Source organism: Balearica regulorum, chromosome 3, assembly GCF_011004875.1.
Source record: "Balearica regulorum gibbericeps isolate bBalReg1 chromosome 3, bBalReg1.pri, whole genome shotgun sequence".
Taxonomy (NCBI): domain Eukaryota; kingdom Metazoa; phylum Chordata; class Aves; order Gruiformes; family Gruidae; genus Balearica; species Balearica regulorum.
In genome coordinates, this window is record NC_046186.1 from 113,775,480 (window position 1) to 113,800,077 (window position 24,598).

General features: G+C 42.5%; 1 protein-coding gene across 3 annotated transcripts in view; it reads left to right on the plus strand.

Annotated features, from left to right (window-relative positions):
* ATL2 (atlastin GTPase 2) overlaps window positions 1-24,598 on the plus strand; it is a 41,533-nt gene that overhangs the window by 16,514 nt on the left and 421 nt on the right. The window contains exons 2-13 of one of the 3 annotated variants that reach the window (XM_075749595.1): window positions 628-908; window positions 4,947-5,081; window positions 6,550-6,654; window positions 7,772-7,822; window positions 9,955-10,011; window positions 11,048-11,140; window positions 11,426-11,564; window positions 12,363-12,490; window positions 14,654-14,710; window positions 19,125-19,196; window positions 22,295-22,726; window positions 24,295-24,545. In XM_075749595.1, coding sequence (XP_075605710.1) covers window positions 628-908; window positions 4,947-5,081; window positions 6,550-6,654; window positions 7,772-7,822; window positions 9,955-10,011; window positions 11,048-11,140; window positions 11,426-11,564; window positions 12,363-12,490; window positions 14,654-14,710; window positions 19,125-19,196; window positions 22,295-22,726; window positions 24,295-24,402 — 1,658 coding nt within the window. In that variant the 3' untranslated portion in view covers window positions 24,403-24,545. Of the gene's footprint in view, window positions 1-627; window positions 909-4,946; window positions 5,082-6,549; window positions 6,655-7,771; window positions 7,823-9,954; window positions 10,012-11,047; window positions 11,141-11,425; window positions 11,565-12,362; window positions 12,491-14,653; window positions 14,711-19,124; window positions 19,197-22,294; window positions 22,727-24,294; window positions 24,546-24,598 lie in introns of those variants that run through there. The other 2 variants (XM_075749594.1, XM_075749596.1) reach the window with 2 other exon arrangements.

Sequence of the window (24,598 nt, forward strand, 5' to 3'; positions counted from 1 at the left end):
CCAGAAGGTACTTCAGTGCTTTTTGTTCTTCTTATCCCAAAAGTGGATCCCCATACTTGGGAGTTTGTCCTCTTGCAAGCAGTTAATATGCACTCTGAAGTCTGTGCTGTATTGAGAATTGACACAAGTATAGTGTGTTGGAATTAGAGAAGAACTTGGTTATCTGCTGATGTATGTAATCCTGAGGTTACATACTGGATCAGTGGTCTTGCTTCTATGTGTTGGCAAGCTAAACTGACAGAAAACAAAGATATTTTTTCTTTTTTTTCCCCCCTTTACAACAGTATAAGAAGGTGGTGCTCTAAAAATGGCAGGTTTTTTGGTCCTCTTTGGAGCTTATTTTAAACCAATTATTTCTTCCAGGTAAGAGAGAAAAGGCCCTTGATTTTTAATGGAAGTTATACTTAAGAAGCCTTTAAAAGGGGTTTTGATGCTGAAAACCAGTTTTCTTTTGTAATTTCTTAAAACATAGAGAATACTGAAGATCTGAAATGTAGACTATATGTAAAGCTGATGAACTTCACTGTTGCTGCTGGGAATGAAAGCCCAGCTCAAGGCTTCACTTCAGAGAAATGTCTAGTGCCCTAAGCTCTGACTTAATAATGTTTGTAATCTGCCAATTTGCAGGTAAGCATTACGAGGAAGAAGAGGAGGAGGATGCCCTACCTGACTCAGATGCCCTGCCAGACTCAGATGACGAGGTGGATTTGGATAAGCCACGCCCCATACAGATTGTTCTTGCTCATGAAGATGACCATAACTTTGAATTAGATGAAGAAGCATTGGAAAAAATCTTGCTTCAGGAACACATCAAAGATCTTAACATAGTAGTTGTGTCTGTAGCAGGAGCTTTCCGCAAAGGAAAATCTTTTCTGCTGGACTTCATGCTTAGATACATGTATAACAGGGTGAGTAAAATGGATTTTCCCTGCAGCAAAAAAACTAGTTTGGTATTTTAGTCATTTACCTTTGTATTTGTTGACTTGAGCACAAATATAGCAGATCAAATTTTTCTTACTTATTGGGGGGTGGGGAAGCCAGCTACTCTTTCTACTCTGAAGAAGTGTATTAAGTGACAGTTTTTCAATATAAATTTTCCTGCAATTATTAAAGGAACTTATTGGTGTCCTGATGTAAGTGGGCATGAGAAGAATTTGAATGAGAGTGGTGGTGGCCTTCAAGTTCACTTTGGGGAACGGCTCATCCACGTGGTGGCTTGGAGGAATCTTGCTTTGACTTGATCTCCTGAAATCATGTTGTAGCACTAGCTTACCCATTGTTGCAAAAAGTCTTATCAGGTAACTATTGGAGGACTAAATCTGCTTAAGTCTTAGGTATGGCAAAAGGGAGAAAGTGTCTGGTTTGCTAATTGGAATGTGTCTCTGAACATAGTTCAGAAACTCTTTAAATCCTTTCAAGTCATTGGTTAATGAATGCCTAATCCAAAATTTAATTTCTTCTATTAATTTGTAGCTTTTGGCTGGTGTTGTCTTGTGTCTACTATACTTTGAACTCTTGGCTGATATGGAGAATGTGGGGTAGGGCCTCCTGTGAACATACCCATCTGCCTGTCACAGGTTGTAGTGTGTTGCTTTTAATCTGCATAGTGAATATTGACAATTCAGTGTTTTGTTGCTTTTTGAACCTCTTAAAAACAAACAAAACCCCCTAATTCCTTTTCCCGTCACTGTTCTTTGGAGTTGGAATTCATGGTAGCACAAACTAACCACAAGTGCATCTATTTTACTTTTGTGCTGGCTGGCTTGAGAAGAAATAAAGATGAACCCTGCAGTTACAGGAAATATGGGAATATTGCAAAGAAGCTGCTGGTGGTTGGCAGATGAAGACTTCCTTTCTCTCACTCCCAGTAGTGCCTGCTATTGAATTCCTCTCACTGATTTGCCAAGAGGTCCATGAGAAAGACACTGAGGATGTGGTAGGAAGAATACAGAGTAGCAAGCTGGTGCTCCCAACTTCTTAAGACTCTTAACCTAGGGAGGAACAAATGTTTCATTGATATAGCTGTTCAGTGGGTGGTCTTTTGTGTGTATATATAAATCCTCTCTAGTCTCCTGTTTATATTACCTCAGCCCCCCAAAACAAACCACATATGAACAAAAAAATGCGAATTCCCAAGAAGTATAGCAATCTGAGCTAGATGGTGGCTGGGTAGAGGTAGTGCTAGTTCCTTCCAAAAATAGAAGAAGTGAGCTTTAAGCAAATACTCCAACTTTCAGATTATGAAATAAACCAAAAGTTCATAAAACAAAATGGATTGAAACACTGTTTCAGGCTTGTGTAATATCATGCCTCTCTGTTCTCTTTATTGTGCAATCACTTTTTTCAGTTTTCTATAGGTGTCCTTCATAATACCATTTGTTTAACTTAAACTGAAGATGAAGGCAAACTTGGCCATCTACTGTAACAACTATCCCTTACCAAAAGCAGGGACGTCTTGCTCTCTACGTGCTGCTTCTGGCCAGACACTTGCATTTTGAAGCTGTAATGCTTGCAGGCCCTTAGCTGAGCTGATCCAACTCAATAATGCATCAGAACACACTGCACTTTGCTGAATCGTTTTCCTGCCAGCTCGGTGACATAAACTGGCTTAGGGAAGGAGATTGACAAGCATCAGAGCTGCTGCAAACTGATTGATGGGAGTTGAGGCTGAGAGAAGATAAGTTCACACCTGTATTGTATTGGTCCTTTCATTAATGTGGAATATATTTAGAGAGGTTATCTTTTAGGTGACTGATACAAAATTGTAATGCAACTTGATTTCATGGAGAAACAAAATCTCTTTTTCTTCCTCCCATCTCTTGAATATCTTTCAAGCCAACTTGATGGAGACTGTTAAAATACTGACTTTCAACTAAAGAAAGATGGAATTAATGAGCTAGGAGTATTTCAAACTGAGGCAAAGGTCAGTCAGAGACAGGCTTAAGCACATCATCCATAAGATGAAGCAGCTTCAGCTGAAGTTGTACCTGTTAAGACACCAAAGTCTCCTGTGATGTGAATCGCATGTGAAATCAAATGTGGTCATATCAAGTGCTCATTTGAGGGACTTATCAAAAGATTTGTGTAGTTTTGCTCTGAATTGCCATAAATAAGAACAATTCCTGGACCAAGCTGGGGAAGAAAGTATTCTTGTATAAATGGCAAATGAGACATAGTGTGAATAATGTAACAGATTTTTTCCAAAAAATGAAAAGCTACAGTCTATTGACATATACCTGCAAAATATGATTTGGCATTGCAAAACTGTATTCTGGAGTGTACTGAAGCCCAAAGCAGGCCTGGCACTTTGATTTCTAGAGTCGTCAGTGTATGTATAAGCATCTTCTAGGATAAAAAACTCCAGAGGGAAGCTATTTGGGGTTTGCTTAGTCTCTCTGGTATATACATGACAAAACAAAAAAAACCCCCATAACCTACCTGTAAAGATCTGTGCCTCTCTTCACTTGGGCACCTGTGTTCACTTTCTGATCTTAAATCTGCTCATCTCATTTACTTGTTGCCACATCTGATCCAAATAGAGCTGAATGGTGTGCACTTAGCATTTGGGAGAATGCTGGTGCAGAACTGCTTGATTGCTTTTCCCCTCTTAGTATGGTTTGCTCTGTATGCTGCTAGGCATGAGGAATGTGTGTGGGATTTTTTTCTGATCCCCCCTTTTAAAATAAGCAGTTTCACTTAGTTGTAGTAAGTATTTCTATTCTGTACAGCCCCTGGGTGTTCATGCTGTTTTCTGATATGTGGAGAGATGTGTCTTGAGCTCTTTTCTAAAAACTGCCAGTGCAGAGTCAGCAAGGTAGAGACCATAGCCTAGTGAATTGAGAAGTCTTCCCTTTGAGCTTCTCAAAGAGCACACTTTCCTGGCTGATAATCTTCTCTGAGCAGTTAGATGCAAATTCATTAAATGTCTCTTTCTGTTCTGCCAGCATGCTGTGGTCTAGCCTGTGAAATAAAGGTTTGTCTCTAAGCCTCCTTGTTAGTTAAACTATTGTCTGCCTACTGCTTCTCTCTCGTAGGATTTTAGTGTATATAAACCTATCACAGGGAAACTTCCTCAGGGTGCCTGTTCACGCCCCTTACTTGCCCAGTACATAAACTGCATTTCTGGGTTAAATGTACTCATGTAATGACTGGAATCTTCTGCATGAGCCACTGCTCCGTGTATGGCCTGTCCTTAAGGAGCGAAGACCTTGTTACAGTACCATCAGCCAGAAATGTTAGCTGCAAACTGTACTTGACTCTCTGATAGCCTTTCCCAAAGTGGGCAATATGCCAAAAAAAATTAATATGGATGGGTTGATCAGTGTGTATGAAACTCTCAATATGACCTTTTCTCTTGAATCCTAATCACTTAGGAAAAATTATTTTGTATAGATTGTAGATCTTCTGGTTCTTGCCTATTCTCTTCGGCTTCTGCATGCTGGCGTTTGGAGTGTTGTGCTGCCCTCTGTTAGTGCAGGGGTTTAGGTCCTTAGCTTCAGCAGTTGACCAGTTTGTGAGGGGGGAAAGGAGAGGATTAAGTCAAGATTAGACTATTTTTTTATTCCTTGTAGAGGTTTAGCTGTTCCTGTAGTTAAAAATGCATGCTATTTACAACTGTTTTGAAGAGAAGACCATGAGTACAAAGTGAAATTGATGGACAACACTAGAGCTCTTCTCGTTAGCTCTGAGACTTGAAAGCTGTGCATGTATACTCTTCACTGGTTGGAGTTGTGCAACTGCTGAAATACAGTAGACTCAAACAATGTTTCTTGGTAGATGATCCTTGAAACACAGCAGAGTAGCATTGTGTTTTAATACTTTGTGTAGTGTGGTCAATCAGCTCTGAGGAAAATGAGAGTACAATGTGGAAGTCCGTTAAAACATAACATATTAAAAATAAAAATCTCTTCCTTGGTTTTAAATAAGCTTCTCCTCTTGTTTTGTAGACTTCTGCTTGCTGGATAGGTGGAAACACTGAGCCATTGACTGGGTTTACATGGAGGGGTGGATGTGAACGGGAAACCACTGGCATTCAGATTTGGAGTGAAGTGTTTGTAATTGATAAACCCAATGGGACAAAGGTAAGTGCTTGAATTAGGTGTATGTAAGGAGTTTTTTACCTATATGTGTATACCTTTAATGCCATGGGTTTCATGGAGGCAGTTCAAACATCATTTGCTTTCTTTTGCTTTCAATAACTGCATAACATGTTTGGAAACCTTCTGTCAGTGTATGTATGAATTTTCCTGCTAGGTTGTAAGATTCAATCTCCAACAATAGTGCCATTCTGAGAGTACTTTGTTTTGGCAAAGTCTACTCTGTCCAGGCTGATGGGTGGATTATCCTGTGAATGTTGTAAAACTGTAATGACTATTAATATCATATATGGACAAATGCTGTGATAAGAACAGCTCTGTAACAAGCATTATTTTTTTGAAAGGTGAGAATGTGTTCTAGCTTGTAGTTGTGTTTTAGTGAAATGTAATGCATGGTTATAAGTCCTAGAAACAGCTTCAGTGTCTGGAAGCTGGTCCTTCCATATGGTTTAACAGGTAGTCCATAAAAGAGGACTAGCAGTCTGTAACAGTGGGATAAAAGACACTAACTCTGTTCTAATCAAAGACAGTGCACCTTTTTTAACTCTAAGTCTGTTTAACTACAAAGTTTGGTTGTAGGTCTTTATCTTCATGCTGAAATAAAGTGTTAATGTTAATAAATATTTACTCTACCATACTGGTGGTGTATCTCGAGCTATTCATGTTGTCCTGAACCATAAGCTCTTCATTATTTAACTTTTCATACCCTTTGCATTTGCAAAGGAAACATCTGATGGCCAATTAATATGAGACACTGAACTTAAACAGATAGTGACTTAGGGGTTTGCAGGAGGTTTTATCAAAAACCTCATATTTATCAAAAACCTTTATTTTTTTTTCATAGCTAACCAAACAGTTCTGTGGCTAAAAAACAGTTAAGTTGCGAGGATCTGTTTGTGCTCTGGGGAAAAAAAATCCTTTGCTTGTTCTTGCTTATCGGTCATCTCTAACTGAAAGAGAATTGTAGTAGATCACGAAGACAGGAATTGGACAGTTTAACTTTTGTCATTAAGATCACTTCATTCCTTATCATTCCAGCAGACAGTCAGTATCAATTATTTTGTTTTGTTCTGAAAATGGTTAAGATACATATTTAAGAGTAACCATCTCATTCAGCTCTGATGAACTATGCTAGATTGTCAGGTGAGACTGAAGTTCTTCAAGTAGGAGCTGTCTGTTACTGTGCACTGTACCTCCACTGGGCTGAGGGAGGCTATTTCTGTGGGAGAGGATAACTAGTGTAGCAAGGCCAAGGATTTAAGGCTGATGATAGGGCTTTGTCATTGTTGCTTACTAAGCTGTAGATGTATGTAGGCATGTGCACAGGGAGCCGGCTGAGGTTTAATAGGTAGTTACAGGGGCAAAGACTGCTCTACTTGAATTTATCCTGATGGCCTGGAGTTTAAAAGTGTAACAATTTGGTTAACTATTGCTGCTATTTAAAATTCTCTAGGTTGCTGTACTACTCATGGATACCCAAGGTGCCTTTGATAGCCAATCCACTATCAAAGACTGTGCAACGGTTTTTGCTCTGAGCACCATGACGAGCTCTGTCCAGGTGAGAATACCTGTGCTGGCAAATAGTGGCAGCTTTAGGAACACTCTAGCCTGAACACGGAAGGAGTATCTCTCTAGCCACGCTTTGAAAGTTCACCTGCATATCTTCCTCCAATTATGATTTAAGCTTTCATACTTAATGTCTTATTTTCAGTGTAATATACTACATAAGTTTCTCAGTGGAATCAAGGTTATCCAGGGCCAAGCTGAATTAAATTGCTGACTGAACTGGGGAATCCCAAAGAAAAGATGCCAAAGTAGCAACCACTTCTGTACACAGGTGCTACAGAATCTTTTTTTAACACTTTAGATACAGCTTGGGGTGAAATTACACTGATCAGCTAAACTTACAATTGCTGCTACTGTTAAACTTCTGACAATTCTTTTGTGCTATGCTCAAAACTACTTCTAAGCTTCTGCCTTAAGCAAGCCAAAAGTGAGCAGGTTTTTGAGGGATGACAAGTGACCTTCAGACATGCTAAAACACGAAAGTATTGAGAGTATGTAGAACACCACTTCTGCCCTGTGGGGCTGTGTTCGTGGGGTTTCTTTGTTTGGCTTTTTATGTCTGTTTTGTTTTGTTCTTGTGGTTAGGGTAAGTTGTGGGTTATCAATGCATCTTTGAGTTTACTGCTGTTCAGGATTTGTGCTTTTGAAACAGATGTGAGCTCCCTGGATTAAATGAGATTTCTCTGGGAAGATTTGAAAGCAAAAAAACTTTGAACTAACTACCCAGTCATTTCTCTGTTGGAGATGCAGCTGCTGGATCACTGAGTCCTAGAGCATTTGGACTTGAGGATGGCAAACAAATGTGCCCTTCTCAATCCTCCTGTCCCACACCTATGTGGTGATTTGAAGCATTCAGCAGTCTTCTCTGATTCCTTTATGGCTCGCTGCCTTGGACATAAGCTGTTTTAAGAAGGATTAGGTTAGTCAGCAGTGGTTTTGTCCCTAGCACTTTGTATAAGGACGTGACTTCTGGGATGCATTCTGTGACACCTTTCTAGTTGCTGACTTTTCTGGAGGGGGTAAAAATACTCAAGCTATCCAAAAGAGACTACATGAATGTAAGATAATGTTTTCATGTTAGACTGTAATTCTTTTACTGGCTCTTGCAGGTATATAACTTGTCCCAGAATATTCAGGAAGATGACCTTCAACATCTGCAGGTAAGAATATGCTGAATTTATATTAAGCTGCTTCTGAACTGATAATCTTGACATTGTGATTTGGGAGCTGCATGCTACTTCATATAAAACACTGAAGCTGACCTGATGCTAAAACTAGTATTGCCTGTAACAACATCATTTGCATCAGCTCCATGATGCTTCTGCTGTGACAACACAGAGGTAAAATAGTACAGGCTTCTAATCTGGCTAAATCTTATCTTTCTAAACTCTGTGCTTTATGTGGTAAGTTCTGAAATTCCTGAAAGGATGAGAAAGGGAAATGTTTTATGGAAGTACTTAGTGAGAAAATTCCAGTGCTGCTTCTTTTTCCCTAAAGTAGAAACTGGTTATGAAATATCATCTGTTTTCCTAAAGAAATGTAGGAGCTTGGATCAGGGCAGAAAGAGTATCTTCCACCTAGAAGCCTTCTCTAGTTTTTCAACTGAGAAACTTCTACAGAGTTTTATTTCTGCTTAGAAAAAAAACCAGGGAAGAGTTGTCCTTTCTTTACTGTGGGATTTTCATCCTCTAATGGAACATTGTTGTCAAAGACCACTGAATTCTGGCTTCATGTGAATGGTGCAAGAACCTTATCTCCTTAACGTAAAACCTGTAGCTTTAAAGGCTAGCTTGTGTATTAACAAATGCCTGCCTGTGCTCAGGCCATGACCTTGTCACAGCTTAAAACTGTTTTACGTGTCTTCTGATTGAAAGGACTTCTGTCTTGGTAAGTACTGCAAAAGACTGGCTGCCAATATTGGAAGTAGAAGAGCACTAACTAAACATAGTCTTGTGATGCTGTTCTCAGTTAACAGAGTTGTATCACTGGGTCAACACCCCCCCCCCCACTCCCTAAAAAAAAAACCCCAACCAAGCACTGCAAACAAAAAAAGCCCTAGCTAATTATTTGAAAGCCAAACTTTCTTCATGACTTTAGTCCTTTGACAGCTTCAGCGCAATTTGAATAGAGCGATCCCTTTATGTTATACTGAATGGTGAGATTTGAGGGATGAAAGAGAAGAGTGATAAATACAAGCAGTGAGTAGGGGACACCCATGCATTTAAAGTTGGGGCAAGGAATTGTGGGCCGAGGGAAGGAAATTCTGAATTTCTTTTGTAACAGGAGTTTCTGTTACTCTGAAATACTGTTAGTCTCTGTCTGGCTTTTCTATGTAGCAGGGGAGTGAATTGGATGGGGAGTTAGGATGAAAGGAGCCAGTCTTATGTGGGTACTTGGCCACTTCAGAGCTTCTTTTGCTGAGGATGACAAGGGCTTGGAATCTCATTTGTGTTAAATTAGTCTTGTAGTTCTCAAATGCTCTTGTGATTAACATGGGAACTGTGTCCTTTTAGGCATGAAATTCATCTGAGATGTTCCACGAGTTAGGAAATTGTTCTTCTGCATTAAAATTGGTACTAGAGGGTACGGGTGTGCTTCCTCCATCTTGATTTCCAAGATCTGTAAGGGGGCTAGCATGGATCAATGCCTGACAGCATTGACCTCTGCTGAAACAGCCAGCATAGTCCGTAATTTGTGTTCTTGGGGGTTGTCTGGCCCACTCAGTCCAGTGAAGAATGCTGCTGCTGGTGTTAAAGATGGTGAAAGCAATGAGAGGAAGACAGCTGACACTTGCCATTAACTGATAATTGTTCTTTCCTTCCAGTATAAGGTCACAGGCTGAAGTAGAGATCTGGGATGCTGCTGAACTTGGCTTATATTTAAATGTCTGATACGTTGGCTCTAGCCAAATTCTTTGAGATTTCCAGGAATAAATCTTTTGTGGGAAGTAAGGGGCAAATGTTAGCCAGGCTTGCCTCCTTAGCCTAGGAAACAAGTGTTGCAAACTGGCTTGCTGAGAGACACAGCCAGCTTTCCTCTGAGAATAGCCCACAGGCCACCCACTTAGAGCTGTGGTGTGTTGACAGTTATGGAATGGCACTGTGGAACCAGGGGAAATCATGTCTTCTTCCTAAATTTTACTGAGGATTGGTGTACTTGAGGTGTATTGGCCATTCTTATCCTATAATAGGATTTAAGATTGAATGCTTTATTTTCTAGTGACACAATAGAATATTTTACAGTAGAAAAATGTGTTTTATATGTGGCATCCTTACATACTTCTTTCTGTCAGCTGTTTACAGAATATGGAAGACTAGCTATGGAAGAAATTTACCAAAAGCCGTTTCAGGTAACTATATATGTTAAATGGATCTTAAGCAATTGAATGTGTAGAAAATGAGGCACGATAATTTATGAAGAGAAATTAGTTGGGCTGAAGCTAGTCTGTTCTTTACAAGTCTGATTTTCCTTCCCTGTCATCACACTTCTTGGCCAAAACATAATGGAAAAATGCTGAAGAGGATCACATTTTGGGCAGGTATAGCTTTGTGCCAGAGTTTTAAGGCATAAAATTGAAGTGTCAAGTGATGTGCACACATCAAGGAGAAAAGTTTTGCACTGCCTTTGTACTCATTACTCTTTGAGATACGGTTGGTTTTTGATGATTCGTTGTTCTCAGTAAAGGTCATATGGCCTCTAAGAAATAGCATTGAGGAGGGTCATGTTGTGTTTCATTTACTTAAAGCGTTACTGGCTTCAGCATTAGAACTCTCAAAACTGCTAGCATCTCCTGACTGTTTGCTAGGCCAGAGAAGGGTTTGAGGTTTTTTCCTTTTAGTGGAGACAGACTGAGATCTCTTCCATGTTGAAGTATCCTCCTTAACCTATAAGGGTACTAGTTGACTGCTGTTAGTGGTGAGTTTTAAGACTCTTGTGTGTCTAGAATATTCAGCCTGGAAATGTGAGTCCCCATTGTTCCTGTGATTGGCCCAGCAAGATGCATTCTTCATAAAGCACCTTCTCTGATACAAGAGTAATGCCAAGGTTTGTTTTCTGTCTTCAGTTGATGGGAGAGAGGACAGTGTAATCCCTGTGGGAAAGCAAAAGGCAAATCCATGGAAGAGGAAATTTATCTTTTTGAGACACTTTGGTACTTTTCAGATAAGGAATGAGTTGCATTTGTGTTTGGTGTGTGGGTTTGGTTGTTTTTGTTGGTTTGGGGTTTTTTAAACAAGCAAACACTTGCGCCACAAAACTACATGCCTACTTCATTTAGAGCAGCTAAGCTTAGAAATTTTTTTACTTAGAATAATCATGTGTGTGATAGAGTTCTTGACCTCAGGAATGATGCAAGCCATTCACTGCTGCTGTTCTTCCTGTTACAGACACTAATGTTCTTAATTAGAGATTGGAGTTATCCTTATGAACATGCATATGGCTTGGAAGGAGGAAAAAAGTTCCTAGAGAAAAGATTGCAGGTAGGTTATCTCCAGTAGTCCTGGTATGGTCTTCTAACTTAAGTGACAACTTACTATCAAGATAATGAGCTTGTTCCCAGTCATGTGTGGGGTTCTGGGGTTTAGAACTTGACTCTCTTAGTTTCAGGAATGAAAGCTTAAACACACCTTTGTGCTCTTACTGCTTTTAAGCTGATATTTAATCTTAATTGCAGTACTGTAAAACTACTAACAGTTCTTACTGCCTGTTTTAGGTTTTTGGTTTTTTTTGGTCTGGTGAGGTTTTTTTAATTGTTTTTTCTTCAGGTAAAGCAAAACCAACATGAAGAGCTACAGAACGTAAGGAAGCACATTCACTCCTGTTTCAGTAATCTTGGCTGTTTCCTGTTGCCCCACCCTGGTCTTAAAGTTGCAACAAATCCAAATTTTGATGGGCGGTTGAATGGTAGGAAGCTTTCTATTGTGTATTTCTTGATTCAGATTACTAAGTTTATTTTCTTTTATAATGGAAGTTAAACACTGAAATGGTTGGCTATTGAAATGTTGATTGGAAAAATGTAAGGCTGAAAGGTGAAACTATGGAATCTAGAAATGTGTATTGTGTGTTCTTTTCAGTGGTTTAAAGGTAGAGGAGTTAAGCAGGCAAAGGGAATAGATATTTTTTTTTGTGTCAAGCTGTTGATAGTAATCTGATAACTTGGACATAAAAGTCATTAAATAAGGATTCCAGAGGGGAGAATCCAAAGCCTTTTCTCTAAGAACTTGCTAAACCAAAGTTCAGAACTAGAATGACTTTAAAATAAGAGCTGTAGGCTCCTGCTACTGCAGGATGAGAGGCAGTCAGGATCACTCCAGTTGCTGCTTGTCCCCCATCAGAGGGAATGTATCAAAATGGCAAAGGCTGAAAGGTGAGTTCATGATAGTGGGGTGCCAATCACTTCTGTGCTGAGGGTGCAGACCTGTGGGATTACTGTGTAAGTGTTAGTGTTATTGGGGAAATGCACTTTAAATATTACAAGGACTATGGAACTCTATTCTCTCAATTGGAATTTAGGGTTAAAGAGTAGGTAGAAACCTATATTATGTATTTAAGCCTTTAAACATCTTAAGAATGCAGTCAAGAGTTGTGATGCTATGGATTTTGAAGGGTCGTGGGTTATCAGTGTTCCTTTAGGAAATGTAAGATTGGGGAAAAAAAAAAAACTAACCATTTTTTTTTCTGAAATTGATTGAATTCTACTAGATATAGATGAGGATTTTAAGAACGAACTGCGGAATTTGGTACCATTACTACTTGCCCCTGAAAACTTGGTAGAAAAAGAGATTAGTGGATCCAAGGTGACCTGTAGAGATCTTGTAGAATACTTCAAGGTAAGCAAACTCATACTAATTATTTCTGTTAATGGCTTAAAAGAAAGTATTCTAATTTTAGGGCATGTTGTTCCCAGAGAAGATAAGATATCTAGGCTGACACTCACTGATCAGCTCACTTTTATTTTCATTTCATTACTCTGACTTTCCAGAACTGGCACACAACTTCCTAACAGTGTAGGTCTTAGCAAGCTAGTATTGGAAAAAGTGTTTTTTCTTTTGCTTTGTAAATAGCCTGGAATACTATTAGAGATTTTTTTTTCCTACTTTGAAATCCTAGTTTGTCTGGATATGTTGCCCCTTTTAAAAAGAAAAGAATAAAAAAAGAATGTCATGTAGATTGTATAGATAGAAAACCAGCTCTTAAATGCTAAGTATGCAGTGAAAATTTCAGATATTCTCCTCTGGATTTTTAACATGCAAGGAAGACGCTTTCTAAACACTTGCATGTGCAGCACTACTGTATGCTCTGAAATATTTGTGTATGATAGTTGCAGCTGTTAGACTGTTGAGCTGTTTTGGTATCATGGTGACACCAGCAGAAATGCGATAACATAATCCCTACATCACCAGGAATTGGTTTGGTGTGTGTAACCTTTTTTTAATTGGAATGACTTAAACAGTTGGCTTGGTAGGAGAAAGTGGCGCTCTTTCCTAAAAACATTGATTTTCTATTACTACTTTTGAACATGCACGTTAAAGGTAGAACAGAGTTGGGCTGATGTTAGGAAAGAAGCTATGCAAGGGAGGAATCCAAGACCAGAATTCTTTCAACACTTGTAAAATGAAATAACTTTTTATAAAGGAAAGACATAATATGGGATGCAGAAGTCATGGCTGCTCTGACAGGCATAAAATCAACATTCTGGAGCTCAAATGTTCAGTCTCTGTGTTTACATGTTTGCATGCTGCTTTTTGTTCCACTTCTCTAGTAACACTTGATCCTATACAGTGTAGGGAGTGTGCATTCAACAGCAGTTTAGAAAGGACTGCACCCTCAAAACTGGGTGTAAAACCTTCTCTATTGGGAAGCTGCCTGATTGATGTCCTGTATCCGGTGTGGGAGCAGTCATGCAGGGTGCTGTGGAAATGCTGTGGTTATGTAACTAAAGAGGACTGCTCCCTTGGGACTGTGCATCTCAAGCTGAGATCATGAAGTCTGAGTTGGAAACTGGAGGGCTTTTACTTGGAGGAAATAGCTACAGAAGCAAGCAGGGTGTCGAGGGAACAGAGTCCTGTATAACTATATACATTTTTGTAGGTTGTCCTACAACCTAGAGCATTGGGTATATAGGGACCCTGATAACCTTGTTCTCTCCTCCTCTACAGAGAAAAATCCTCAGGATGGAAGCTTGTAGGGAGAGTAGTAGTAGCATGAAGAACAACTGCCCAGCCTCCGAGAGGCTGAGAGTGGCCTTGTTGGTCTAACTTGTACAGCTTGTCCAAAGCACTGAAACAGCTACTGCTGCTTGCTATGCCCCCTCCTCTAATCTGTCCCAACAAGCTGTGCCATGGGCCGCCTTGTAGGCTGGAGAAGATGACATGAAGGACATGTTCTCCTCCAGCCTTCTGAAACCTTGCTGAAAGAAAAGACACCTGAGGATTAGTGGGGTGAACAGAGGGATAGGCTGCCTGCTTGGCTTCCAGAAGTATTACAGCTCAGCTCTGTCTGCATTATTACTTTGATCTGCTTTTTTTTCTTTCCACACTTCAAGGGAGCAAGGCGTATGGGGAAATGTAAATGCTGGTTCTCCCAGCACTGGGGTGTGTTTGGACAGACCTCTTGCCAGAAAGGATGTGTGAGATAGTCATCTTCACACTTTTGTTTTGGGTGAAGATTCCCTGCCTAGTGAAGACCGTCTCATGTATTTGAGGGAGCAGAAACCTGCTGTCAAGCCTGTCGCTTCTCAAGATAGTGGCCATGTCTCCTCAAGGTGGTCTGCTACCCTGATAGGACCCAGCCTCAAACGCACAGGAAAGTAGAGGGTTTAAAGCACTAGGGATAACTGTGAGAATGCCAGACTTGAATGAAGAAACTTGCTTCATATAGTATTATTATAAAGAAATAATCTATGAGCTCTATCTTTATATCACCCCTCTTCTCTCCTCCTCAATCATAAATATTTAGGAAGAAGAAACCTTTCTTTCTTTTCTCCCACTTAGGCTTATATTAAAATCTATCAAGGAGAGGAGCTACCTCATCCAAAATCTATGCTGCAGGTATGTTATTTTTCTTACAAATAATTGATAGATGTGTACTTTGTAAGTTCTTTGCAATTGAAGATCATGACTGCTGTGGGTCTGAAGCTCCCACACACGAGCTATAGTTCTTGAAGGAGCTACATGGCACCAGGCCTGACAAACTCTGATGGGATTCACTTCTCTCAAAGGGGGAAGAGGATCTTTGCCCAGGAACTAGCAGGGCTCATCAACAGAGCTTTAAACTAGGCTCGAAGGGGGAGGGGGATAACATCAGGCTTGCCAGAGACATGTTGTGGGATGATATGCCCAGGTTGGAGCGATGGGGTGCTGGTGAGGGCCCTCAGCCTACTGCTCAGAGATGTGCTGGATGCACTACAGCATGCTCAGAGCCTAGAGGAGATGAGCCAGGGGCTCCGGATGCAACAGGAACCAACAGGGTAACATTGGGAAGATAGATCAAAAGAATTCCAGCCACTCTAGCCAGTAAGTCAGCCTCATCGGGGGCACAACTGAAATGCCTCTACGCGAACGCACGGAGCATGGGGAATAAACAAGAGGAGCTGGAAACATGCGTGTGCCTGCAAGGCTATGACCTTATTGGCATTACAGAGACGTGGTGGGATAGCTCCTATGACTGGAGTGTTGGGATGGAAGGGTACAGGCTCTTTAGGAAGGACAGGCAGGGCAGATGAGGAGGGGGTGTCGCCCTCTACATCAGTGACCAGCTGGAATGCATGGACCTCCACCTGGGAGCTGACCAAGAGCCTATGGGTCAGGATTAAAGGGAGGGCTGGGGCAGGGGACATCATAGCAGGGGTCTGCTACAGGCCACCTGACCAGGGGGACCGAGCAGATGAAGCCCTCTATAGGCAGACAGGAGCAGCCTCACGCTCACAAGCCCTGGTCCTTATGGGGGACTTCGACCACCCCAACATCTGTTGGAGGGACAGCGCAGCAGAGCGTAAGCAATCCAGGAAGTTCCTGGAATGTGTCGATGACAACTTTCTCCTCCAAGTGATAGAGGAGCCCATGAGGAGAGGTGCCATGCTGGACCTTATTCTCACCAATAAGGAGGGCCTGGTAGGGGATGTCAAGCTCAAGGGCAGCCTTGGCTGCAGTGACCACAGAATGGTGGAATTCAAGATCCTCAGGGCAGCGAGGAGGGTGCGCAGCAAGCTCACTACCCTGGACTTCAGGAGAGCAGACTTTGGCCTCTTCAGGGGTCTGCTTGGTAGAATACCATAGGCCAAAGCCCTGGAAGGAAGAGGGGCTCAAGATAGCTGGCTAATATTCAAGGGTCACCTCCTCCAAGCTCAGGAGCGATGCATCCCAACAAAGAGGAAGTCAAGCAAAAACACCAGGAGGCCCCCATGGATGAACAAGGAGCTCCTGGGCAAAGTCAAACAAAAAAAGGAAGCCTACAGAAGGTGGAAGCAAGGGCAGGTAGCCTGGGAGAAATACAGAGAAACTGTCCGAGCAGCCAGGGATCAGGTTAGGAAAGCCAAAGCCCTGATAGAAATTAGTCTGGCCAGGGATGTCAAGGACAACAAGAAAAGCTTCTATAGGTATGTTAGTGAGAAAAGGAGGATGAGGGAAAAAGCGGGTCCCCTCTGGAATGAAACGGGTGACCTGGTTACCCAGGATATGGAGAAGGCTGAGGTACTCAACGACTTCTTTGCCTCAGTCTTCACTGGCAAATTCTTGAGCCACACTGCCTGGGTCACAGAAGGCAGGGACTGGGAGAATGCAGAACCACCCACTGTAGGAGAAGATCAGGTTCAAGAATATCTTGAGGAACCTGAAGGTGCACAAGTCCATGGGACCTGATGAGATGCATCCGCGGGTCCTGAAGGAACTGGCGGATGAAGTGGCCAGGCCACTCTCCATCATATTTGAGAAGTCCTGGCAGTCCGGTGAAGTTCCCACTGACTGGAAGAGGGGAAACATAACCCCCATTTTTAAGAAGGGAAGAAAGGAAGACCCAGGGAACTACAGGCCGGTCAGTCTCACCTCCGTGCCTGGCAAGATTATGGAGCAGACCCTCCTGGAGACTATGCTCAGGCACATGGAAAATAAGGAGGTGACTGACGTCAGCCAACACAGCTTCACTAAGGGCAAATCGTGCCTAACAAATTTGGTGACCTTCTGTGATGGGGTTACAGAATTGGTGGATAAGGGAAGGGCAACTGACGTCATCTACCTGGACTCGTGCAAGGCATTTGACACTGTCCTGCATGACATCCTTGTGTCTAAATTGGAGAGACATGGGTTCGATGGATGGACCACTCGGCGGATAAGGAATTGGCTGGATGGTCGCACTCCAAGAGTTGTGGTTAACGGCTCAATGTCCAAGTGGAGAACAGTGACGAGTGGCGTTTCTCAGGGGTCGGTACTGGGACTGGCACTGTTCAACATCTTTGTCGGCGACATGGACAGTGGGATCGAGCGCACCCTCAGCAAGCTTGCCGATGACACCAAGCTGTGTGATGTGGTCGACACGCTGGAGGGAAGGGATGCCATCCAGAGGGACCCTGACAGGCTGGAGAGGTGGGACCGTGCGAACTGCATGAAGTTCAACAAGGCCAAGTGCAAGGTCCTGCATGTGGGTCGGTGCAATCCCAAGCACGACTATAGGCTGGGTGAGGAATGGATTGAAAGCAGCCCTGAGGAGAAGGACTTGGGGGTATTGATGGATGAGAAGCTCAACATGAGCCAGCAGTGTGCGCTTGCAGCCCAGAAAGCCAACCATATCCTGGGCCGCATCAAAAGAGGCGTGACCAGCAGGTCCGAGGGAGGTGATCCTGCCCCTCTACTCCGCTCTTGTGAGACCCCACCTGGAGTACTGCGTCCAGCTCTGGAGGTCCCCAGTACAAGAGAGACATGGAGCTGTTGGAGCGAGTCCAGAGGAGGGCCACAAAGCTGATCAGAGGGCTGGAGCACCTCTCCTATGAGGACAGGCTGAGAGAGTTGGGGTTGCTCAGCCTGGAGAAAAGGCGGCTCCGGGGAGGTCTAATTCCAGCTTTCCAGTACCTGAAGGGGGCCTACAGGAAAGATGGTGAGGGACTGTTTATGAGGGAGTGTAGTGACAGGACAAGGGGTAATGGGTTTAAGCTGAAGGAGAGTCAATTTAGATTAGATGTTAGGAAGAAATTCTTTACTGTGAGGGTGGTGAGGCACTGGAACAGGTTGCCCAGAGAGGTTGTGGATGCCCCACCCCTGGAAGCGTTGAAGACCAGGTTGGATGAGGCTTTGGGCAACGTGGTCTAGTGGAGGGTGTCCCTGCCCATAGCAGGGAGGTTGGAACTAGATGATCTTTAAGGTCCTTTCCAACCCAAACCATTCTATGATTCTATGAGTTATGAGCCTTGAAAGCCATTTGAACTGTGTTGCCTGGGTACCCATTTGTATCTTCCCTCAGTTTCAGCTTTCAAATGGAACAGGGGTATATCTGGTTGGTTGGGTAAAAGCTGCCTCAGTTTCTAAGCATGTGGTTCCTGTAACTTGTTATTTTGTCAGTATCTTTCAGACTGTATTCGGAGGGTTTTAGCATCAGGTGTAGCAGATAAAATGGAGAGGGCTTATAGTAATGCCACTGTCTTGCAGCGTTGGGCTACTCTAAGTGGGTTTGTTAGATTGGATAACTGCATTGAGGTTTCTTTTTTGGGTTGATCCGAGTAGGATGTAATCAGCTTTAAAGCAATCTGAACACAAACTGATTGTATAAAGCTGTGTGTTAAACCCTTGAATTGTTTGGGATGAAGAGCTTTCACAAAAATGTGGGCTTTATGGTCAGTTTCAACCATTTTGTGTTGGTAAGACTTTTTAAGCTTCCTGTGTCACTTCATTAAGACATGACTGTGTGGGTGTTTTATCATCCTTCGAGGAACCAATTCTTTAGACTTTTGGGAGAGTTCAGAAAACTCATCACAATGAAACAAAGGCTGCTCTCATTTCCTCTGCTTAGCATGCCATAATTGTGCCTGGGAGATACAGAAGATGATACCTTGCAGTATTCGCTAGACATGATACGTGAAAATAGTCTTAAGTTCTTACATAGCTACCTGTGAGGAAAAAAGCAAGCTGGTATTTCTGCATTATATATGTGACGTTTTGGTGTCCAAATTTGTATCAGGATTAATATCGAATAGTTTAGTGATCCTTATTTGCTTATTAACAATAGCGCATTCAGAAGAGATTGTTCATGATGAAAAGCCTTTACAAGCACATGGGAGTTTGCCTACACCTGTACTAGGAAGCTGAAGAAAACGTTCTCCTAGTCTCCTACATATTTTAATGTATATCGCTAACCTGTGGGGCATTTTCCTGGCAATCTGAAGCTTTGGAGGTTGTGTGGGTATGTTGGGCAGTGTAACTATGTGTATGTAACTAGCTGGCAATGCTGTAATGATGCATGGTGGTCAATATTTTCTAGGCAACGGCCGAGGCGAACAATCTTGCTGCTGTGGCAGGAGCAAAAGACTTGTACAGTAAAGGCATGGAGCAGGTATGATGACACAACTTTTTCTAACTGCCTACATGCAAATACAGGCCTTCAGTTTTGCTGTTGTACTTGGTGTTGGTGTGAGCATGTTAACGGAGAAAAATAGCTTAGAGCCAGTACTTGTGTGTTTTTTGCACTCTGAGTTTAGATGTCTGATGCAGCAAACCCAGGATTCTTTGAGACACAAATTGCCGGGGGGTATGGGAACGGGCATGTTTGTAAGATACCACCTGTTAGTTCCCCCTGCTGCTCTTGACAGACATCTTAAAATCCTGTGACATGAAATGGGCAAACAGGTGAGGAGACACTTGGTGGGCCAGGGTCGTGCAAGGGTAGAGTTCTAGTATTATAGTCTCATGTTTCTGAGTTATGGTCATTCATTAGCTGTAAAATGCAAGGACTAAAATTATTCTAAAGTTTTAAGAACCTTGAAATACAAGAATTATCTCATCTGAAAAAGCTGTATATGTAACTTCCTACTTGCTTCTTCTCTTGAAGATAGTGACATATACCACTCCAAACTGAATGTCTGGGGTGGACTTCATACTTCAACATAGTGTTATGCAAGGTTTTATCATAGGAGAATCTGAAAACGGTTTCATATCTCGTAAAGCTTAACAGGACTATGCTTATTGTGAAACTCTACAACAGGAAAAGACCAGTAGGTGTGATAACATGCTACAAACATAGCTCTCCATTAACTAGGCTAATTCTGGTCTTAATAGCTGAAGTAGCTTTCCATTTTGAAATTGAGTAAGACCTAATGCTGGTGGCAGACTAGCCAGTTCCAGTTTGTTAGCAGGCTGTTTTGAGAATACTCTGCTGGTGTAGAGGGACTCCTTCATTTGTTTCCATTTTGGAAAATCTCTTGAAATAGCAAATGGATTGTTTATAATAAATGCCAAGTCTGCCTCCCTACCTTGAATCTTTAATGGCTTTTGAGATACTGTAGTTGTAAGGTTTCTTACTTGAGGCAAGGAATAAACAGGAACTGATGTTCTTTTAAACAGACTTTGTTTCCATAGTAATGTTCCCCAGTACTGTGTATTTTTATATATCACTGTAGAGATACACACAAATGTCTCGAATCATTTTTATCCAGATGTCTCAGATGATGTTCTTAATGTGACACAGCTCTGAAATTCCTATTTTTATGAACAGAAGTGGGAACTCTTTGTATTTAAGACTGGATTATGTAGTTCTTACTGTAGCTTCTGAGTTCTCCTCATGAACCAAAGCCCTTCTTTGCTGAGTGTGCATAACCAAAATATTGTCCCCCTAATGACCTTAAATGTAAGGAGCAACAGGTGCAGGCACACAGAGTATAAGAAAACAGTGGAAGTTATTTGTGTGGTGGCCTTGATGCAATCAGCATCCTAGTGTTTAATACTCTGAGCAATGTGAAAAGACCATTTTGGAGGATGAGACTAGTAGCCATTTTCCAGGGAGTTTTGCCAGATGCGGAGGACTTCGATATGGATAAAGCAGAAAGGTGCCTGTTAAACTTGAGCAAAGGGCAGAGTGGTGGTGTCAATCTTGACCATGAGGTTTGCCTTGAAGAAGCTATCCAATGAAGCCATGCATCTTGTGAAGCAGAAAAGGGATGCTGTACTCTGAAAAAGTGATCTTCTATGTGTCCTGCTGAAGGAATAGCAGCAGGAGAAAGTTAAAGTTGTTACTGCACTGAAAACATGAGATGATTAGCACTGCTAAGACTACTTTGAGGCAGAAGAGGGAAGGCTGTTGTTTGGCATTATATGGAAAGAATCTTCAGCTTTTAGACATAGTGTGGCTGTGAGGGTCTGGAGGAGTTGGAGCTGATCTGCTGTATGCATGTCTCTGATGGCCTAAGTAATCTCTAAGCATAGTCCTCAAGAGATCAGAAATCAGACTTACAGAGTGGAAGTCCTTGGAGTCTAACCATTTTCGCACCCATGCTAATTCAGGGAGAGGAAGATGGTGGGTGTCCACATCATGGGTATCCATCTGAGTCCATGGTCTCATCCCTTCAGCAGGAACGTACTCTCACAAGTTGATCAGAATCAAGCCTAGAGGACAGTCTAGGGAAGAACAGACTAAAGATGTCAGCAGCTAGTTCTTATTAATTCATATCACCTGGTAAGTTCTGTGGAGTCTGATAGTGGTAGGAATAAACTTGTTGAGTGGGCAAAATCTACCCTGTTTGTCCAAGTTCTGCACTGACCATCTCAGAGATGGAGGAGAGCCTCCAGAGGAGGGCCATGAAGCTGATCAGAGGGCTGGAGCACCTCTCCTATGAGGACAGGCTGAGCGAGTTGGGGTTGTTCAGCCTGGAGAAAAGGCGGCTCCGGGGAGATCCAATTCCAGCTTTCCAGTACCTGAAGGGGCCTACAGGAAAGATGGTGAGGGACTGTTTATGAGGGAGTGTAGTGACAGGACAAGGGGTAATGGGTTTAAGCTGAAGGAGGGTCAATTTAGATTAGATGTTAGGAAGAAATTCTTTACTGTGGGGGTGGTGAGGCACTGGAACAGGTTGCCCAGAGAGGTTGTGGAGGCCCCATCCCTGGAAGTGCTTAAGGCCAGGTTGGATGAGGCTTTGGGCAACGTGGTCTAGTGGAGGGTGTCCCTGCCCGCAGCAGGGAGGTTGGAACTAGATGATCTTTGAGGTCCCTTCCACCCCAAACCATTCTATGATTCTGTGGGTGACCAGGACTAAAAAGCTGAGGGGAGGGCTTGTGGCCTTCAGAGTTCTCCTTAACCTTTCTCAAGCCAAGCTTTCTCTGCCTCCTGGTATTCCTTTATTTCATGTTTTCATAACAGGAATGTATGTGTGGCTGATGTCCTGTCCTTCTGGGCTTGCCCAAAGGGAACAGTTGAAAGTATGAGTTCAGTCATGCACCATAGCTCTGTACGTGATCAGACAGATACGACGCTTGCTGTGCCATGATGCAAAGCACCTTTAGCTGCTTCACTCGAGACAGGACTCTAGAGCTTAGAGTCAAGAAAGCGGCAGGAGGTACTCTGATGCTGGCTTGAAAGGGGTGCAGCAAGGAGCAGGTTTGCTTTCTGTACAGCAGAAGATACTCAGGGTGTGATGACCTCATCTCTGATTGCTCCAACAGGTTTGTGGGGGAGATAAGCCTTACATTGCCCCATCGGACCTTGAACGGAAGCACCAAGATTTCAGAGAGTCAGCTGTCAGGCAGTTCCGTTCGGTGAAGAAGATGGGAGGGGAAGAGTTCTGTCGGCGCTACCAGGAACAGCTTGAAGTGGAAATCGACGAGATCTATGCAAACTTTGTGAAGCACAACGATGGCAAAAACATCTTTTATGCTGCTCGTACCCCTGCCACTCTATTTGCAGTCATGTTTGCCATGTATATAACCTCAGGACTGACTGGGTTCCTTGGTATGAACTCCATAGCCACCCTGTGTAATCTTGTGCTGGGGATGGCTCTTATATCGTTTTGTACTTGGGCATATGTTAAGTACTCTGGGGAATTCAGAGAAGTTGGAACAGCCATTGATCAGATAGCTGAAGCTATATGGGAACAGGTTGGTATCCATTTTTTATGCAAAATCTTCCTTTTTTGAGCAGACCTATCAAACGTTTTATGTTCAGTGCTGTAAGTGAAAAGCTGGTCTAGACCTAAAGGAGGATGCTAGTGCTGCCAAAGGGAAAATCAGCTCAGAAGTGTGACTGCTCTCTTCAGTAAGAGATGCCACACACAATGTTAAATAAGCTTAGGATATTATCAAAAAGTGTTACTTAAAGGCCTCACTAGATGCTTGGATGGTAGAAACTCTTTAAAAATCTTGTTAGCTTTTTCAGAGGAAGGAATTCTGCTTTTAAAGGTATGTTTAAAGTTATAAACTTGTGCTGTGGATGTGGTGGATAAAATATCAGGTGGTGCAAGAAATGAGGAAGGCAAAACACTGCTGCCTCCACCTCACCTGATGGTGTGACACTGGAGGGCTAATTAGACCTCAGAACTGATTGATGACTTGCAAGCAGCTGCTACAAGATGATGTACAGCATGTTTCTTCCTTCAGGAAGACTTGTGTTGTCTGTGACAACTTCAGTTGGTGCAACTGCTGTTGCAAGAAATGCTCGACAGACAAATTCGTGAAAGAAAAGATGACACGGGTGTAAGAGTACCAAAGCTGGAGGAGAAAGCCTTCTGTACAGAGATTTTGCTGCCTGAATCCAGTTGATGCAGTTGTGCCACTAAAGCCAACGTAGAGAATTCCTGACCAACTCTCACAAGTACTGTTTGGAGCATTCAGAGTAGCTATGCCCAGTGCCAGCAGAAGGGAAACACTTTGGTGTTGCCGTTACTAGAAATAAAGGGCTCGCTGAAATTACTTGGGATGACATTAAAATGGGTCCAAGGCACAAGCAAATACTGAACCGGAGCTTTCTATACAGAGGGTCTCTTCTACATCTGAAAAATGACTATTCAAGGCTCATCATAGGCAGTGGTACATTAGACCTATCTGAGCAACCAGGTAAGGTTACGAGTTACGCTGAAGCAGAAGTGGATTTCTAGTTATAGGAGGGAAATGAGCATCTATGTGCTAAGTTTTCAGTTATGCCCCTAACTAATGATTAAAATTGAGGCTTTCCTGTACCACTGTAGCTTCCTGCTTTCAAGCTTGAGGCTTGAAGAGCACTGCAAGAAAATTGGAAGGTGTCAGTTCTACATGTAGTACTCAGTGCAGCTGCTACTGTAGGATACCTGGAGTGCATAAGGCTTGACTTGACTGCTGACCTTCCCTGGAAGGGAGACAACTTGGCTTATGCTAGCTGGAGCTTGCCTTTTGTGGGCTAGAGGAAGGTGGTCTCCAAAAGAGCTTGCTGATGGTGGTGGTGTTACAGTTGTACATCCCCAATAACATGCATAGCACCTGCAGATCCTGTCTGAGTCACTCTGATTATATACCATATTCTTGTTACTGATTTTTTTTTTCCTGAATCTCTGCCTTTCTTTTCCCTCCTTGCTTCAGAGGAATCCCAGGAAGGTGAGAAGTTACTGGCAATCAGTTTCTTTTTCTGAACTTGATTGACTTTTTCTGCTGCCTTCTAAGAGCCACTTTTCCTAACAGCTGAATTCATGTTTTAGGTGTTTTCCAAACTCTTTGAAGTCCTTAGACGCCGAACGATTCGCCGTGCTCTTACATCAGTGCCGCGACAGCGACTCTCATCCAACAATAACAAGAAGAAAATCTAGCCAGTATTTTTAACTTTCTTTCTGTATCTGAAGTGTTCACACTTACACATATAGGACAATAAGCTGGACCGTCTGGGCCGGTCTGCATAAATGCTGTAACCATACCAGACTGCTGCATATAGGGTATGGAATTGCACATCCATCTTCTAGGAACTGTAAAGTGGTTTGAATTCAGTGAAATACTGATGTATAGGAG